The 20280-nt window shown below is 36.3% G+C and overlaps 1 protein-coding gene across 1 annotated transcript in view; it reads left to right on the plus strand.

The window, feature by feature from the left end:
- Positions 1 to 14449, plus strand: part of slc7a11 (solute carrier family 7 member 11) — a 138950-nt gene extending 124501 nt beyond the window's left edge. Inside the window, exons 9-12 of the mRNA XM_039751681.1 lie at positions 5257 to 5353; positions 8717 to 8866; positions 11748 to 11925; positions 12628 to 14449. Of these exons, the coding sequence (XP_039607615.1) occupies positions 5257 to 5353; positions 8717 to 8866; positions 11748 to 11925; positions 12628 to 12680 (478 nt within the window). The 3' untranslated portion in view covers positions 12681 to 14449. The remainder of the gene's footprint in view (positions 1 to 5256; positions 5354 to 8716; positions 8867 to 11747; positions 11926 to 12627) is intronic.
- Positions 14450 to 20280: the final 5831 nt, after the last annotated feature.

Genomic DNA, 20280 nt, shown 5'->3' on the forward strand with positions numbered 1-20280 from the left:
TCACATACGAGTAGAAGATCAAATATAAAACAAAGCATTTAACGTGCTACTTTAATTACGATGTAATTTTGAGAAACTGGTTAATTAAATGATTTTAAGATGAAGTTTATAATGTTCTACTAAATGACAAAATAAACTACGTGATTAAAGTGGAAAATTCGAGATTAAAGTTGACATTTCGTGCTTTTTCCCTACCGTGTGCCTTTTTTCTCTGTACCCTAATAAGCTTTCATATGACACTCAGACAGTGGGCTTACAACTCTTCTTTTCACGGCAACTTTGATATGTGACTTCTTTTTTATTTCCGGCACTGTGCGATTTTGTGAATGTGAGCTTTCAAGTTTCTCCAACACGCTATGTCACTCGATCAACTTCATTTTGTTGATTATCCCACGGTTTATTTGAACAAATAGTATGTTTTTCCTTTGCCTCCACTTGGTATTCGCTGAAATTCTTATGTTTCCCCCGTGCTTTTCCCATTGTCTTTTCACAGAAGGCTGCGCTTAAGGGCGATTTATATTGATTTGCATATTCAAATAGGCGTAATTCTGGGAGGATTTGGGGCGTTACAAAATGCGCGTGCACGAGCGTTAGTTTTCACGCTGATCGGGATTTATGTAGCGAAAGAATGTGGAAGTTGGAGTACGCACAGATTCCTGCATCTGGATTTTTCTGTGCGTAAGCACATTTCGGCTTTTGTGCTTACGCCATGTTATAGTGCGAGTTCTATGCACGGCGTTATACATGAGGCCCCTGAGGCAGAAGGTGGCATGGCTCTACCTAACTTTCAGTTTTATTACTGGGTAGCAAATATACAAGCTATATAAATCTGGATATGGACACAAATAGATGAACAGACACAGGCTTGGTCCGCAATAGAAATAAAATCCTGCAGTAATTCCTTATATTTCTTGCTTTGTACCCCAATATATACAAGTTATCGTCAATACTGTATACTAACAACCTAATTGTGCTTCACTCACTCAGAATATGGAACCAATGTAGGAAGTATTTTAAGATAGAGAAGCTTTTATCTGTGGCAACTCTGCATGAGAACCACCTTTTTCCACCCTCTCAAATGTACACAGTTTTCAATGTCTGAAAAACGTTTGGGATTAATTACTTAGAGATCTTTATATAAACAACATCTTTGCTTCCTACGAAAAATTACACTCCAAATTTAAGTTTCCAGCAACAAATTTATTTTACTACCTTCAGTTAGAAACTTTGTTAAACAGAACCTGCCCAGTTTTCCTCATTTCCCACCTACCTCTATGCCAGAAATAATATTGATCAGTTTTGAGGACTCAGGCAGCATTTCGATAATATATAAAACCATTTCACAGTCCCTACCTTTCAAAGATCCAAGATTACAGCAGGAAAAGGATCTGTCACTCAACATCGTAGAAAAGGACTGGAATGTAGCAATGCACAGAATTCACTTGAGCTTCATATAGCTCAAAGCATAGAATTATTCAACTCAAAACTATATATTGAGCACACCTATCTTGCTTAAAATTGTCCAAAATGTTTCCAGGGCAAGATCCAACCTGTGAACACCGCAATCACGTTCCAGCCTCATTGGGCCACATGTTTTTGGCATGCACCAAATTAACATTATTTTGGACCAAAATCTTTAAATGCCTTTCAGACAGCCTCTGAGTCACAATTTCTCCTAACCCATTACCAGCTGTGTTTGTTGTACATACAGAGGGTCTTAAAGTGGAGAAGAACAAACTGTATTGCCTTTATTACACTATTGGCATGTAGACTTATCTTGCTCAACTGGAAGAATCCTTACTTTCCTATTCTAAGTCAGTGGGTAACCAATATTTTATACTATTTGAAATTGGAAAAAATCAAATACACACTTTGGGGATCTGTACAAAACTTTTTAAAAAGCTGGCAGGATCTAATTAGTAACATTTTAGAATAAGCATTTAAATTGAGGAAGCAGGTTCTCTACCCTCTTTTACTCCATTTACAGTTGTGCTTGAAAGTCTGTGAACCCTTTAGAATTTTCTATATTTCTGCATAAATATGACCTAAAACATCATCAGATTTTCACTCATGTCCTAAAAGTAGATACAGAGAAACCATTTAAACAAATTAGACAAAAATATTATACTTGGTCATTTATTTATTGAGGAAAATGATTGAATATTACATATTTGTGAGTGGCAAAAGTATGTGAACCTTTAGGAATAGCAGTTAGTTTGAAGGTGAAATTAAAGTCAGGTGTTTTCAATTAGTGGGATGACAATCAGGTGAGGAGTGGGCACCCTGTGTTATTTAAAGAACAGAGATCTATCGAAGTCTGCTCTTCACAACACATGTTTGTGGAAGTGTATCATGGCACAAACAAAGGAGATTTCTGAGGACCTCAGAAAAAGAGTTTTTGATACTCAACAGGCTGGAAAAGGTTACAAAACCATCTCTAAAGAGTTAGGACTCCACCAATCCACAATTAGACAGATTGTGTACAAATAGAGGAAATTCAAGACCATTGTTACCCTCCCCAGGAGTGGTCGACCAACAAAGATCACTCCAAGAGCAAGATGTGTAATAGTTGGCAAGGTCACAAAGGACCCCAGGGTAACTTCTAAGCAACTGAAGGCCTCTCTCACATTGGCTAATGTTCATGTTCATTTTCATGAGTCCACCATCAGGAGAACACCGAACAGCAATGGTGTGCATGGCGGGGTTGGAAGGAGAAAGCCACTGCTCTCCAAAAAAACATTGCTGCTCGTCTGCAATTTGCTAAAGATCACGTGGACAAACCAGAAGGCTATTGGAAGAATGTTTTGTGGACGGATGAGACCAAAATAGAACTTTTTGGTTTAAATAAAAAACGTTATTTTTGGTGAAAGGAAAACACTGCATTCCAGCATAAGAACCTTATCCCATCTGTGAAACATGGTGGTGATAGTATCATGGTTTGGGCCTGTTTTGCTGCATCTGAGCCAGGACGGCTTGCCTTCATTGATGGAACAATGAATTCTGAATTATATCAGAAAATTCTAAAGGAAAATTTCAGGACATCTGTTCATGAACTGAATCTCAAGAGAAGGTGGGTCATGCAGCAAGACAACGGCCCTTAGCACACAAGTCGTTCTACCAAAGAATGGTTAAAGAAGAATAAAGTTAATGTTTTGGAATGGCCAAGTCAAAGTCGAAATATTGTGGAAGGACCTGAAGCGAGCAGTTAATGTGAGGAAACCCACCAACATCCCAGAGTTGAAGCTGTTCTGTACGGAGGAATAGGCTAAAATTCCTCTAAGCGGGTGTGCAGGAATGATCAAAAGTTACTGGAAATGTTTAGTTGCAGTTATTGCTGCAAATGGGGGTGTCACACCAGACACTGAAAGCAAAGGTTCACATACTTTTGCCACTCGCAAATATGTAATATTCGATGATTATCCTTAGTAAATAAATGACCAAGTATAATATTTTTGTCTCATTTGTTTTATCTGGTTTCTCTTTATATACTTTTAGGACTTGACTGAAAATCTGATGATGTTTTAGGTCATATTTATGCAGAAATATAGAAAATTTTAAAGGGTTCACAGACTTTTTCAGCACAATTGTACCTTTATTCACTTTTTTAATTGATCTATTTACTTATTTTTACTAGCTTAAAGTTTTACTTTGCTGGCCTAGTTCTGTTTTGCAGGGGTGGGGATTGATTTGTTTCGAACCTGTTTTTGTAAAACTTGATTTATTTTTATGGAATGTTATTTGATTTTAGTAAAATCAATAAAATAAAAAATAGCATATAAAATAAATATATACTGTACATAAAAAATACAAGTAGACTTCAACTTTAGTAATAAGTAACTTTATAGATAAACATTATACAGAGTCATGTATCATGTTGATTAGCACAAGCATATAAGAATTTCACTGTCTTCTGCAAATGTGGCAATAATGGCCCTATAAACTACTGTACTGAATGTAGCGTTGTAGCAACTGTACATACTGTGTGCAGAATACAATACAGTAGGATAATCATTATCCAGAAATGATATAGACAGGTGAGTTTAATGTGAGAATTTAGAAGTTATGTTTTTCTGCAGTATTCATCTAAAAGCATAATATTTCACAGTGTTATTAATTTAAAAACAAAATAAATATGACAAATCAATTGTCCCACTTGTGCTTCAATTAGTTCTGGAAATATGAAGAATGGCAGGCAAAATCAGCAAAGTTTATAAACAAGGAGATTCAAATGGGAAAAAAAAACCCTTCTAAAGTAAAAACAGTCACTCAGATCACTGCACCAAAATGCAATATGTCAACAAAAATCATCATCAAAAAACAAGCAAGAAATCTCAACTTCTCAGTGTTTATATGAGACTAGCTACTACCCACAAGATTTTTAGAATTTCTACAAACTTGAACAATGGTGGTAGCCTGTTAACGTCATAGCTATGGACCAATGACATCACTTCCAGCTGACATGTAGTAGTAACAAATGACCACTTCAAACAACAAAAGGATCCAAAATGATTGTGGCCCCAAGTAAACTAAATGGTCCTTCCATAAATTAAACATGAGACACAAATTTAAAAATGAAACAGTTTAAAAATAGTAACTAAACCAAAAATAACAAGACGTCACATAATAGTTACAGTAGTATATTTTCCAGAGATAAAGCATAAAACAGATATAAAATAAGTGCAAATAGTGAAAGATGCAATTGTAAAGACTGTATTTAACTAATTATACTGTTTTATCCTAATCTTATACATTGCTTTGAATAATGTCTTCAGCCAAGCATTCAATAATACTAAAGTTCAGGTTCATGGGAGAGTAAAGTACCTATATGACCAAGATACAGATGATTAAATCTTTTCCCAAAAATGTTTTGCTGTTTTTTTCACACTTAAGAGTTATCATTAAAAATGCAACATGGATCACTAAGAAAGTTTTATTGGCTTAGCACACAATTGAAGTTAATTAATTAACTGAATGATTAAAATAAAAGTGCCCCCTCTCTCCTAATCCATACAGGGTTGTTTTTAAGAATCACATCACTAGACACATAAGCACATACTGTAAGTCTTATGTATTTTTTGACTGTAAAGCCCACTGAAATCACTTTGTTTTTCTAAATAACCAGTTGGTTTGTTGTGACCTAAAACATGGTATTCCTAAAACGTATATTCTACTGAGTGGAAATATAATGAAATTTATAAAATCTTAATTTTGTTTCAATAAACAAAAGTGTATATTTTATTTCTAAATTTTGCTTAGGATGTTTTATGCTGCTTCTCGTGAGGGTCACTTACCTGAACTGTTGTCCATGGTTCATATCCGAAAACATACACCATTACCTGCAGTTATTTTTCTGGTAAGTAATAATATTTTTACTCATCTACTTACTTAAATATGCTGTAACCCTAAAACGTGGTTTAACATCTTCATTAAGTGGATGAATGGTTAATTTAATGCAGGCATGAAAAGTTAAAACATGGTTTACAGGTCCTCAAAAATTCATATTTCTTGATATTAGAAGTAAGCAAAGTATTTATTATTTTATAACTTTTCACTGCACATGCATGATTGTATACTGTAGATTAAAAGACTCAAACAGCAATAGTTACTGGGATGAAATTTGTTTGGACTGTATTTGAAAATTAAAGGAAATAATAAATGAACCCATCTGTAAAATGCAGACATAAAAGTTTAGATGGATAACAGCTGCTGCTGCTTGATTTAATTTAACTACATTATGAAGACTGGTTTGGTTTTATCACATTTAGTACATTGTTAGGAAATTCATTTTGAAGTGGTTCATCAAAATTCTTCAGAATATTGACTTCTTTATTACAACTACTACTTCATTTGTTTTAATAATTTCACACCTAAAATGTTTTCATTTTATTTAATTACTTCACAATTATGATTTGAACAGAGATCAACTTGAGATCGAAGAGACTGAAGAAAGAGTTTAAACTTTCCTCACCCTAATGAATAATTGCTCTTTTTTAAATAATGTATTGTGAGTAATAAATCCTGAAACAGAAAGTACACAATTATTTTATCATCTGCATTGACCTAATTTGTCATTTTATATCTGTGTCATTTTTTGAGTAGACTAGGAAGACAAAATACAGTATGCTTATTATATAACAATACACCACAGATTTAATCATTATCTCAGTCAAATGCCCATCTACAAATTTCCTTCCCCTTTTTCTTCTGACATCCCTGGGGCAGAGATACATTCTGCTCATGCATTTCTTAACCCTCTCCATTATTTTTTCTCTTCCTCCAAGTCCTCATCCCCTCCATATTCAACACAGAGCACATTTCCAAACCCATTCCTTTTTTCTATTTTTCTTTCCACATACTCAAAGCATGTCAGCTTTTTTCCTTCATCACACAACTTATTTTCTCAACATAAATCCTTCCTCTCAGCTCTGTACCTTTCTAGGGCAAAGGAAGATAAGCTCTGCATATCTATATAATCATTTTCATCTCAGTTTTTTTTTTTCTAAATGTTTTATCTTCTTAAAAATTGTACATTTTCCTTTAACATTCCATACAGCTTGCATAAAATTTTCCATTCAGTGCCAGAGGGACACGTTTAGAATCAGAATGAGGAATAGCTCCTAAAGCATCTGTTTTGTATCTAAAGCAATTTACACAAATAAGTAGCAGAGCATCATATTTCTTCCAAATCAACTCCATGATGATATTTAAGATTAAAAATACTGTGCCAGGTTTTGCCCTTCTCTTACACATTGACAATGTTACCTGAACAGTATCCCTTATACTATTGTATCTTTCATGAAGCCTCTTCCAGCCACTTATATGCTGGAGAGAGTGGCTCCCAACACCTTTACTGCACATCTCACCTCACCATACTCCTGTTTAACTTTGTGCCTTGTATGCCAGATCTCAGATTTATTTTTCTTGCTTGTAAACACCTTCAAGTTAATCACGTTTCAAAATCTTGTCATAGATGGAATCATTTATAAACTTATATCACTCAACTAGAATATTTTCCCTGTTGAATACTTTGACATAGGGTGTGATTAAAGCCATACTTGCCATTAATACCCTTATTTCCATATAAAAAAATAAGGAATCTAATGATGTGTGCTACTACATTTTACTTTTCTCCAAAAGCTTCAAACACTTAATTTTCCACATCATAAGCACCTTGTTTCATTGTAGCTTCATATGTCTTTTGACCGCATTTGCTGGCAACTGGATTTGACAATTTCCTCTTTAGCTTGAATAAAGCAAAGCTCCCATATTTTAGATTGTACATAATTTTGTTTACTATGCAATGTTGCAAAGGCATGACACAAAGAAAATGCACATTTGTAGACTTTGCAAGACTATAGGATACTACAGGTTTCAAGTAGCAGCACTTAACAAGTACCTACAAGAGACATGAGTATTATGATTTGATTTCTTATTTAAATTTTCCTGTTTTTATTATATATCTTTTTGGTTTTGTTCTCTGTGTTTTAGGGATTTTGACATATAGTGAATAAAAGTCTGCATTTAAAGGCTTTTATTTATTTTCATGTCTTTTTGTAATTCCTTCTTGTTTAGCTTAGTTATTGGGATTTTGTGGAACTTGCAGTCCACAAACAGGTTAAAATTGGTCAGGGTGCAAGAAAATGAAATATAGTTAAGGTCCCCTGAAACTGTGCTGTGTGGGTAATGAGTTTGCTTACCACAGAATATACTGTCTATTGCAATTGCTGCAACTGCCAAGGCAGAATGTAAACTGACAGCACAATGCCATGTGAGAGTTCTCTTAGCATATAATGCGGCCATTAGGCTTGTTGCTGGCAACTCAACATTTGTGTTGCATACCTGTGCTTTAATTGTAATTTGTCTGGGATTTCACCATTTTTCATTCACAAAAACAGCAAATCCATTCTTCCTATATCACTTTTGCTACTGCTTCTGTCCACCTGCTCAATTTTAAATCTATTCAATGCAACCACAGAATCCAGAGTTTCATCTCTAAACCATGTCTCCATGAAGCGCTTGAGACTGCTGAGTTTGTATGTCCATTTGTTCTTAAATCAGTGTTGAGAGCTCATCTATTGTATTGGCCAGTGATCTTATATTGCCCACGATGACAGAAGACAGGTGTAGTCATTACCTTTTCCTCTTATTGTAGAGCTGGGCCCCTGATCTTTTTCCTTGGTATCTACATAATAGCAATAGCCTGGTGATTAACTCTAGTGTTCTTGCAGACAAACATCCAGTAATTGTTGTCACATGTGTGTAAGTCCTTTTTCACAACTTCCTTTATTCACGTTGTACAAAAAAAAAAAATGTTAGCAAAGACTAGTAATTAATAACAAAGACAAACAAACATAGGAGCACCAAATACCATTAGCCCTGATTATGCAGGAAAAACATAGATAATTAAAATGACTTGGATGACTGGTGTCTTATCCAAGATGATTTGCTCCTTGTGCTAAGTGATATCAGGATAAAGATGGCTCCAAAGACCTTCAAATTGAAACGTCGGTTAAACAGTGTATGTATGGTTGGAATTTTAAGTTGTTTTTTGAATGTAATGCCATTATTCATTACTACTTTTAAATGACAAACTAGTATATTACATTGTAAAACCAATATGCAGCATTAAAATCCTTTACATTTACCATAATGATACAGGCCATAGTTATTTTGGTCATCATTTGATTAATTTTTTTTTTACTTTTTTTTTCTGCAGTACCCTCTAACAATACTAATGCTGTTTGTGGGAGACATTTACAGTTTGCTAAATTTTATGAGCTTTGTCAGGTGGCTATTCATTGGAATTGTCATTGTGGGACTTATATACCTGAGATATAAACAACCACAAATGCATCGTCCTTTTAAGGTAAATATCTACAGTAGTATATTTGGACAAAGTACTTTGTTGAAGATTTTATGTTGAAAAGATTGTTTTTTAACATGGATAAATATGATGCAACAAGTGATAGCAAGACAATAACCCCCTTCACATTTACACTATCATCCTGGTCATTTACCACCTCAGTTTGGGGCAGCTTTTTCAACTTCCCTTTATATATGAGCTTTAAATTAGTCTTGCACTCTAATGCCTGTCTGGCCAAATTTCTTGATGGAATGCTAATTGAAATAAAATGTTTGGTAAATGGATGAAATTTTTTAAATTGTAAGGTAATGCTCCTTTGAAACACCATAATTGCTACATTATTTGATGAGATGCATAACTGGTAATAGGTTGTCAAAGACCCAAAAACTACCAGTATATCATTGAGCAGGTTTGCATCATGCAGATGACACTAGCAGCAGGAGAGGTCTTGTAAGTGCTGGTGCTGAAGCAGAGGGGTTGCTAGATATTCGCACAGCATGTAACACCATTTTTATCATTACCCAGTTGGCAAAAAGATCTTGAGAAGATAACTCTTTTCTTCCTGTAACTGCTGTAAGGTTATTGTCTTTTTCAACCTTGAAATTTGCAGAAAAAAGTTAATTTTGAGAATTTACTATTACATTGTTAATATATTTTACTTTGTCCTGACTGTTTTTAATATACTTCCACTTTAACCATCCATCCATTTTCTAACCCGTTGAATCCAAACACAGGGTCACGGGGGTCTGCTGGAGCCAATCCCAGCCAACACAGGCAGGAACCAATCCCGGGCAGGGCGCCAACCTACTGCAGGACACACACATCCACACCCACTAGGGACAATTTAGAATCGCCAATCCACCTAACCTGCATGTCTTTGGACTGTGGCAGGGACCCACAGTACCCGGAGGAAACCCACGCAGACACGGGGAGAACATGCAAACTCCACGCAGGGAGGACCCGGGAAGCGAACCCGGGTCTCCTAACTCCGAGGCAGCAGCGCTACCACTGCGCCACCGTGCCGCCCACTTTAACCATTTTTACCACAAAAATAATAAAAATAAATTTTAATCTTTTGCATAATACAAGTACTTCTCTCTAATTACCTTTTAGCTTTCCTACTATGTGTTTCAACTGTTACTCATCTGTTCTCATAAGATCTAGTTATGGCTGTAGTTATTGGACCTGTATGCATTGCATAACTGTTAATTTTTTTGTTGTTTAATTTGCTTCCTCTTTGTAGCTCCTTATTTTTACACAATGGTTTCCACCTTAATTTTTTTAGTGCTTCTAAATATGGGGATGAACTTGTTCCGCATTGTACATAGAACACTTTTAAACCTGCACCACTATTTCTCCACTAATTTCACACTTAAAAGATTTTTTCCTAGTTAGCTTTATTTTAGGTTTTGATATATCTGTTAAAATTTGCCCCATTAAAATTAAACTTAACATTTTTAGTTAATAAATATGTGCTCTGCAAAAACTGCTTGAATGTATTATGGTTATCTGTCCCTAAGGCTTCAATCTGCTTCCCTGAATTTTAACATTATTGTTGCCAAGTACTAAATCTTGACAGGTTATCCTCTTGTGTGTGTTTTAACATACTGTGGTAAAAAAAGTAACTAATGTCGTAATCCTTTTATTGTGTTCAGTTTTCAAATCTATCTCACCTAAATAAAAATAATAATAATAATAGGTTTATCTTACCTAAATAATGAATACTGTTTATTTTTATACTCATTTCCCTCCCTCTGATGTATTCACTTTTCTTTTATTGCCATATCAAAATTATGTGCAGCTACATATAATTCCATCTCACTTGATTTATTCTTGATATTTGTCACATTAAGGCAAGTAAGCAGTGTATAACAGTCTAATCTAATCTAAACTAATTTAGACTACTACTCATTTCCCCTTTAATTTGTTAACTATGGGTTAGAAATGTCAAAGTTATTTTTCTTATTTGTAATAATGCCACTGTCCTTTCCTTTATATAAAGCTGGACTGTCCTAAACTTCCTGACTTCCAATTCCCTAGTTTTGTCGTGTCATTCATGAAAAACACTAAAGATCAAAACGTCTACACCAAACAGAGTGCCAACCTACTTGTATTCTTTTCTAGGCTGAATCTCACCAGGAGATAAGCATTTACATCAGAAATAAAATAAAAGTTTTCAACGACCAATAAATAAAATCCAAGTCAAAATGCAACCTTTTTTTACAGTATAGAGACATGAATTATTATTTTTTTTGTCTTTCCAGGATACTTAACTGTGATTGTAATCAGAATAGAAATATTGAAGCAAAGACAAATGAGCATGAGTCAAAAGCAGATTATAGAATACTAAACTTTACACAAACTCTAGGACTCCTTTTTTATAATTAATCCCTTCCTCTCTGAAAACTCTTTTTTTAGTGTTACCAGCAAAGACAGCAATGAAATGTTTAGTTACTGGCCAACTTCTTGTGGTTTATTTTGCTTGCACTTCTTTTCTGTACCACAGCCCCTCTTACAAAAATTTCTACTAAAACAGGGAAAAAATGCAGTAAAAGTATTTCAAATCCCCTTCATGGCAATGAAAGACAGTTTTACTAGGAAATATCTTAGTTTAATTAAACTTTCACCTACTGTATGTTGTGTGTTTATTTCTATTTTAAGTTGTCTTGTTTCTGTGTCACTCTCTGCATTTATACTGTAGTGTTTACTACAGCTGACATTTTTGTACCTTTTGCCTCCTGAGTGTTGTTCTTGGTGTGGAGGGCTCACACGAACACCTCTTCCTGTCATACAGAAAACTTTTTGTTAATTCAAATGATAAAAAAAATATATAATTCTGAGTATAACACATTAACCGTATATATCATCTGTTCTGCTATTTCAGGTTCCTCTGTTCATTCCAGCTTTATTTTGTTTTAGCTGCTTTCTTATGGTTGGACTTTCATTGTACTCAGATCCCATCAACACAGGGATTGGTTTTGGTATTACACTTACAGGAATTCCAGCTTATTATATCTTTATTGTATGGAACAAAAAGCCAAAAATTATACAGAAGTTTACAGGTAAGTACAATGTAAACAAATCGCTCAGAGCATAGTTTGAGAATATTTTAATACCTTAAAATAAATCATTGAATAGTAAATAATGTGTTTAATGACTGCTAAATCAAAGCATTTCTTGGATTGGTAAACTGAATTAAGTGCTTTCCACTCAGAACTATAGCAAGCAATGTACTGTTATTATAGTGGCCTTGCTTTGTGATATTATCATATCCTTATGTATACTGCATCCTAAAATGCAAGCAATTGCACATTCTATTATCCACAACACATGCCAACCAGCAAAACTGGTCCCAAGAGTGATCCTACTAATATTTTTACATTAATGAGCAAGTGACCAAACCTAACAAAGAAAAAAGACTGCCTCTTGACGGCCACCCTATGTACTCCCTCATCTACTTTTATTCATCCATTGTTATTCTTCCATGCTAATGTGGTTAAGAAATCCTCTGAATAAAACCAAAAAAATCTGTCCCCACTTTAAAGGATATGTCTTCACTATATTGCAACCCTCTTAAAAGAGCCTCTTTTATATTGTTTTCTATCTCCCAATTTGAGAGGCATACATTTGAAATCAATATCTCTCTCTTCTCTGGAAGTTTTTGCAACAGAAAATCTGACTTCCTCTTGGTGAAGTTGTAACAGTTATCAATTGCTTTTTTTCTGTTCATACAAATAATACAGGGTTTCTTTTCTATCCTATAGATTCAACAACAAGGACACTGCAGATTATTCTTGAAGTTGTGTCACCTGAATAGCAAAGGAAATTACATGTTACCGTGTAACAGTGACATAAAGCTTAAAATCATTTTATATGAAGCACCACAAGTTGAAGGATTATACACTGGAAAGTTTTTCTCTTCAGGAGGAAATGACAAACCTCAAAAGCTCAAAACTATAGGGTTTTAGATATAACATGAGGCCAAACGCAAAAGCATCAGGCTTAACTTACTATTGTATATACCAAGACAAAAACAAAAGAACAGCGAAATGTTTATAATAGCCATTTACATTACCGAATTAATGTACTAATGTAAAATCCAAATTGTAGCAAAGTACATGGAAAATAAATTGATTGCTCTTGCAGTATTTTCATATAGCTGTGGAAAGTCAATCAATAGCTTTATTAATTTAACCATTAAATGGATGTTGTAAATTTATAAACTAGAACATTGCAAGTCTTTGCAGTGCTTTTTTTTAAGTCGAATTATCAGCAAAACCCTCTGTTTGTTTGTATTATGGTAAATAAAATATATGGTCATAAAAAGGCATTTCACTTGCAAAGCAATGTTAAAATAATATTAAATATTATTTTTTTGGTTCATGGAATATATATTCCAAATTCACAAAAAATGAAAAATTGCAACAAGACATACCATATTTTTGTATTATGTAGCTCATTTTATTGGAAATATTGAGGGAATACAATGGTGCTACACAGTGTTTTGCCACCTTGCCCTGAATGTGTGGAGCAGATGCAATATGCAGAGAAGCCTCTCTAGATCGACCTGAGTTTCTTCCATATACCTGCTCCATTTTTCTCTTTTTTAAAAATGTTCATAGTTTATGAGAGGTCATTATGGTGTCATAATAAATGTTTTGTAATTTAAAGTCTAATACTGTATATCACATTTAGCCCAAGTAACAAAGAATGAGGCTGCTTGTTGACAAAGACTGCTATTTAAGTAGTTATTGAAATAAAACATTCAAATCATAACATTATAATCCAAAATTGAGGGGGATTTTATCCCAGCAGCTTTGGGTACAAAGGAGAAACCAACTGTAGACAGGCTATTAGTTAATTACAGGATCCTCTCACAAATGCGCAGAAACAGCCACAGTCACACTCATTACCCTAACTTGCCCACCTTGGATTAAGATTGATATTTCAGGGGGTGCTGTTCTGCACTTTTTGCCGCTGGGGCATATGTCTTTTTTTTCTTAAGTAAATCGTCAAGTTTAAAATGTAGATTCATGTAATTTCTGTTGATTAAAGATTTAATTAATTATACCTAACACTGTTATGTAGTGGTCACTATTTTTTGCACATTGTGTACTGCTTTCCTTGTCTGCTTATTCACTGCCTTCCCTATCTATCTAGCGCCTTTCACATCTATCTCTACTCTCACTGCCTGCTTGCCTGCATGCAACATCTGTTGATTGATATATGATAATTATGTAATTATTGATATATTGATATGATATAAATTTCTTTTTGACATACATCTCTGAGTTAAAAATACATATACAGTATATATAAAATAAAACTACTATATAGCTAATACTGTTATCTATCTATCTAGTGCTTTCTCTGTCTGCCTATTATACTGTATAGTGCTTTCCCTGTTTTTTTCCTGACAGTTTTATATCTATTATACCGTGCCTTCCCTATCTATCAGTTTATCTAGTGCCTTTCACATCTATATGTACTCCCACTGCCTACTTACCTTCCTGAAACATCTGGGGCCTCATGTATAAACGGTGCGTACGCACAGAAATGTTGCGTAAGAGCTTTTCCACGTTCAAATCGCGATGTATAAAACCTCCACTTGGCGTAAAGCCACGCACTTTTCCACGGTACCTCATGCCTTGTCGTATGCAAGTTCTCCGCTCGGTTTTGCAAACTGGCGGCACCCAGTGTCAAAGCAATGGTACTGTTCTTGTGTGATTACTCATTATTTTCATGACGCGGCTTTATAAATACACAGAAACTAACCGCATATTGTTTATTAGTGTAATGCATCTGATTGTAATTAACTCGTAACAATATAATGGTCCAGGGAAGAGCCATAGTATTCCAAATACCATAACTGCTTTAGCGTTGTTACTCTCACTTCTCCTTCTTCTTCTTTTCTTCTTCTTCTTCTTTCAGCTCCTCCCGTTAGGAGTTGCCACAGCGGATCATCTTTTTCCTTATTACTCTCACTGCACGATTCGGAGTATTTATATCACTGTGTGAATCACAGCAGCAGCTGATCGGAAAGAAAATTATCGGTATACAGCTTTAAGGACACGCTGTCTCAGCCACTGCAAAATGTTTTAAAGCCTTTCCTGTACGGACCTCGCAGTTCAGAAACAGTTTAATCCCAAGAACTTTAAATGCACTCAATCAATTGCTCCTTGTAGAACGGTTTGTACTTATAAGTACAATCACCCCACTGTAAACTTGCACTACAGTTATAATATCTCACAACCTGGGCCACTTTATAAAGCGCGTATTTACATATGATGACGATATCATTTTTAAGGTGAAATGCAGCAAAATATGTTTGTTAAATTATACACATAAAACTTTAACTTCATTTAAATAATCTATATTCTTCACTGGGAGTGTCGTGAAGGATAGAATAATTAAACATGTACTACGAAGATATTTCAATGTTCTTTAAACGGTTTTGAAGAATCGGCGCTAAGCTTACAGATGGCTTAACGTCTATTACAGAGCTGATTGTATGGCGATCTGTTACTTGGGGAAAGAAAAGCAAGGACTCTTGGGCGCCGCCAATATATATTGAATATAAAACAGAAAGAGAAAATAACAACACAGCTAAAAACGCAGCGACAAATTTCGACAAAAGATAAATACTTATCATGAGCACAAGGCTCATGAAACACATGTTTAATAATGTGCTTTAGCTCCTATCATCATGAAAATGATATCACGTATACATCTCAGTATTTTAGTTATTCAGAGAGTTGTAATATCACAAATGTAATGGACTCTGTGTCCAGTTGGAGGAAGAGAGCCAGTTTAAGAAGCAAGTAGTGATTCACACACATAGAGCACATACGAGTAGAAGATCAAATACAAAACAAAGCATTTAACGTGCTACTTTAATTACGATGTAATTTTGAGAAACTGGTTAATTAAACGATTTTAAGATGAAGTTTATAATGTTCTTCTAAATGACAAAATAAACTACGTGATTAAAGTGGAAAATTCGAGATTAAAGTTGACATTTCGTGCTTTTTCCCCACCGTGTGCCTTTTTTCTCTGTACCCTAATAAACTTTCATATGACACTCAGACAGTGGGCTTACAACTCTTCTTTTCACGGCAACTTTGATATGTGACTTCTTTTTTATTTCCGGCACTGTGCGATTTTGTGAATGTGAGCTTTCAAGTTTCTCCAACACGCTATGTCACTCGATCAACTTCATTTTGTTGATTATACTACGGTTTATTTGAACAAATACTATGTTTTTCCTTTGCCTCCACTTGGTATTCGCTGAAATTCTTATATTTTCCCCGTGCTTTTCCCATTGTCTTTTCACAGAAGGCTGCGTTTAAGGGTGATTTATATTGATTTGCATATTCAAATAGGCGTAATTCTGGGAGGATTTGGGGTGTTACATAATGCGCGTGCACGAGTGTTAGTTTTCACGCTGATTGGGATTTATGTAGCAGAAGAACGTGGAAGTTGGAGTACGCACAGATTCCTGCATCTGGATTTTCCTGTGCGTAAGCACATTTCGGCTTTTGTGCTTACGCCATGTTATAGTGCGAGTTCTATGCACGGCGTTATACATGAGGCCCCTGATGATTAGTACATGATTTAGTGTATTTTTTAGATATATAAAGTATATATAAAATAAAACTGTTATATAGCTAAAAGTTATCTGTCTGTGTATTATATAGTACCTTTCATATCTATCTATCTGTCTGTCTGTCTGTCTCAGCATTTCCCAAGCTATGGGCCACGGCTAATCCTGGCTAACTCCATCTCGGAATACCCCCCCAAACAACATAACTGCTTCAATGATTGTGCTCGATCACAATTGAATCATCATGGGTGGATCGCCCATCATTATAAACCACCTGCCCAACCCCTGCTCTAATGATCGTGCTCGATTCACCAAGAAGGAAAACCATTGATGACCAAACTTCATCTAACATTCTGACAGTCATGCAAGACCACCCCCCATTATGTGGGAGGGATAAACAGAGTACCAAAAGAAAAAAAGTCCATGGACAGAATTTAAACCATCTATGAGGTGGTAGTGCTATCTTTTGTTCTACTAAGCCCCTGTTCCCCCACTCCCACAGCATATATAAAATCACTCTTATGATTTATGTGTTTTAGTTGTTCCAATGTTTGTAAATTAATCACAGCAGATAAATGATTTACACTGCTGCCTGACAGCTTCAGAGTCGAGGGTTTGAATCCTGGTTTGACCAATATCTCTGTGTAAGTGGGTTTCTCCTGCATACTCTGTTATTCAATCTATAGTCCAAAGAAACACATATTAGGATAACTAGTTACTCTAAGTTGACCTCATATGAATGAGTGTACGTGGTGGCACCCATGTGTCCTATAATGGACAGCCTCAACCTATCCATAGTTGCTCTCTGATTTCTAGTTCTGCCAGGAAAAACACGGGCCGTCAGTGACTTTGAACTGAATTGAATGGGTCTGATGATGATGTGTGAATGAATAGATGTGCACAAAAATATTCCATGGTTATGTTAATATTACATATGATGTTACCCATACCCAGAATGTAATGCAAAAAAAAGAAAATTTTAAAACAGATTTGATCTCCCATGTATTATATTGTATTTGTTTTAATAAAATGTAGTTTTTCTAAACTTCTGAATACAGAAAAGTTTTGACTTATGTAATGCATATGTTTTTAAATATGTTCCATATGTTTTTACACTGAATATAATGTAAAGGATTAAAATGCTAAAGCAATTTAAACAACTTATTTCTCTGTGAAAATTGTTTTTTGTTTATGCTGTGTATTATGTTTAACAACAATTAGGTGATTATTTTCATAACAAAAAGTTAGTCTACCACATCTTACCATGTGATACCCATTTAAAATGTTTGACACAATTTGTTTTTAATTGGTAGTTAAATGCTACAGGTTCATATTGCTGTCAGTAAAACAGTTGCATTATTTTACCTCAGTACCACAGTAAAAATACACAAAAACAATAAACAAATATAATCATTAGAATACATAGCCTCTAAAGTCCATCAAAATGATATTTCAATATTTTTTTAAGACAGCAGAAAGGCTAATAAAATTTCAAAAGAAGAGTCAGATCATAATAGTGAGAGATTTATTGTGCACTCAGTGTGCCGTCAATTTAGTTTTAATTAGTTAGTTAGATAGATAGATAGATAGATAGATACTTTATTAATCCCAAGGGGAAATTCACATAATCCAGCAGCAGTATACTGATACAAAGAAACAATATTAAATTAAATAGTAATAAAAATGAAAAAAATAAAATAAAATTAATGTTAGCATTTACTCCCCCGGGTGGAATTGAAGAGTCGCATAGTGTGGGGGAGGAACGATCTCCTCAGTCTGTCAGTGGAGCAGGACAGTGACAAAAGTCTGTCACTGAAGCTACTCCTCTGTCTGGAGATGACACTGTTAAGTGGATGCAGTGGATTATTCATGATTGACAGGAGTTTGCTTAGTGCCCGTTGCTCTGCCACAGATGTTAAACTGTCCAACTTTAATCCTACAATAGAGCCTGCCTTCTTAACAAGTTTGTCCAGGCGTGAGGCGTCTTTCATCTTTATGCTGCCACCCCAGCACACCACCGCGTAGAAGAGGGCACTCGCCACAACCGTCTGGTAGAACATCTGCAGCATCTTACTGCAGATGTTGAAGGATGCCAACCTTCTCAGAAAGTATAGTCTGCTCTGACCTTTCTTACATAGAGCATCAGTATTGGCAGTCCATTCCAATTTGCCATCCAGCTGCACTCCCAGATATTTAAAGGTCTGCACCCTCTGCACACAGTCACCTCTGATGATCACAGGGTCCATGAGGGGCCTAGGCCTCCTAAAATCCACCACCAGCTCCTTGGTCTTGCTGGTGTTAAGGTGTAAGTGGTTTGAGTCGCACCATTTAACAAAGTCTTTGATTAACTTTCTGTACTCCTCCTCCTGCCCACTCCTGATGCAGCCCACAATAGCAGTGTCATCAGCGAACTTTTGCATGTGGCAGGACTCCGAGTCATATTGGAAGTCTGATGTATATAGATTGAACAGGACCGAGAAAGTACAGTCCCCTCGGCGCCCTGTATTGCTGCACACAATGTCAGACCTGCAGTTCCCAAGACGCATATTGAGGTCTGTCTGTAAGATAGTCCACAATCCATGCCACCAGGTGTGAGTCTACTCCCATGTCAGTCAGCTTGTCTCTAAGGAGCAGAGGTTGGATGGTGTTGAAGGCGCTAGAGAAGTCCAAAACATAATTCTTACAGCACCACTGCCTCTGTCCAGGTGGGAGAGGGATCGTGAAGCATATAGATGATGGCATCCTCCGCTCCCACCTTCTCCTGGTATGCGAACTGCAGAGGGTCGAGGGCGGGCGGCCCTGTGGCCTCAGGTGGTGAAGCAGCAGCCGCTCCATGGTCTTCATCAGATGTGACGTCAGAGCAACAGGCCGGAAGTCATTCAGCTCACTAGGACGTGATACCTTTGGGACAGGGTGATACAAGATGTTTTCCAAAGCCTTGGGACTCTCCCTGTTCCAGGCTCAGGTTGAAGATGCGCTGTAGAGGACTCCCCAGTTCCAACGCACAGGCCTTCAGCAATCGTGGAGATACACCATCTGGACCGCTGCTTTGCTGGCACAAAGTCTTTTCAGCTCTCTGCTCACCTGGGCTGCTGTAATTGTGGGTGGGGATGTCTCACCTATGCTGGTATCAGCAGAAGGATGGTTGGAGGATGCAGTACTCGAGGTGAGAGTGGGTTACTGTGATCAAACCTATTAAAGAAGTTGTTCATTTGGTTTGCTCTCTCCACGCCTGTCTCGATGGCGGCACCCCGCTTCCAGCTGCAGCCAGTGATAATCTTCATCCCACCCCACACTTCCTTCATGCTGTTGTTCTGCAACTTCTGCTCTAGCTTTCTCCTGTACTGCTCTTTCGCCGCCCTGAGCTGGACTCGGAGTTCCTTCTGCACGCACTTGAGCTCATGCTTATCACCACCTTTAAAAGCCCTTTTCTTCTGGTTCAAAAGGCCCTTGATGTCACTTGTAACCCATGGCTTGTTGTTAGCATAGCAGCATACTGTTCTTACTGGAACTACAATGTCCATACAGAAGTTGATGTAATCAGTTGTGCATTCAACAGCCTCTTCAATGTTCTCACTATGTGACCCAAGCAATATATCCCAGTCTGTAGTTCCAAAGCAGTCTCTCAGAGCCTGCTCTGCCTCAGGGGACCACTTCCTGAATGAGCGTGTAGTTGTAGGTAGCGCCCTCACTCTTGGTTTGTATTGAGGCTGAAGCAGAACCAGGTTATGATCTGCTTTCCCAAGCGCAGGCAGCAGGGTGGCGCTGTATGCGTCTTTAACGTTTGCATACAGTAGGTCGATAGTCCTGTTTC

This window comes from Polypterus senegalus, chromosome 4 (assembly GCF_016835505.1).
Source record: "Polypterus senegalus isolate Bchr_013 chromosome 4, ASM1683550v1, whole genome shotgun sequence".
NCBI lineage: Eukaryota > Metazoa > Chordata > Cladistia > Polypteriformes > Polypteridae > Polypterus > Polypterus senegalus.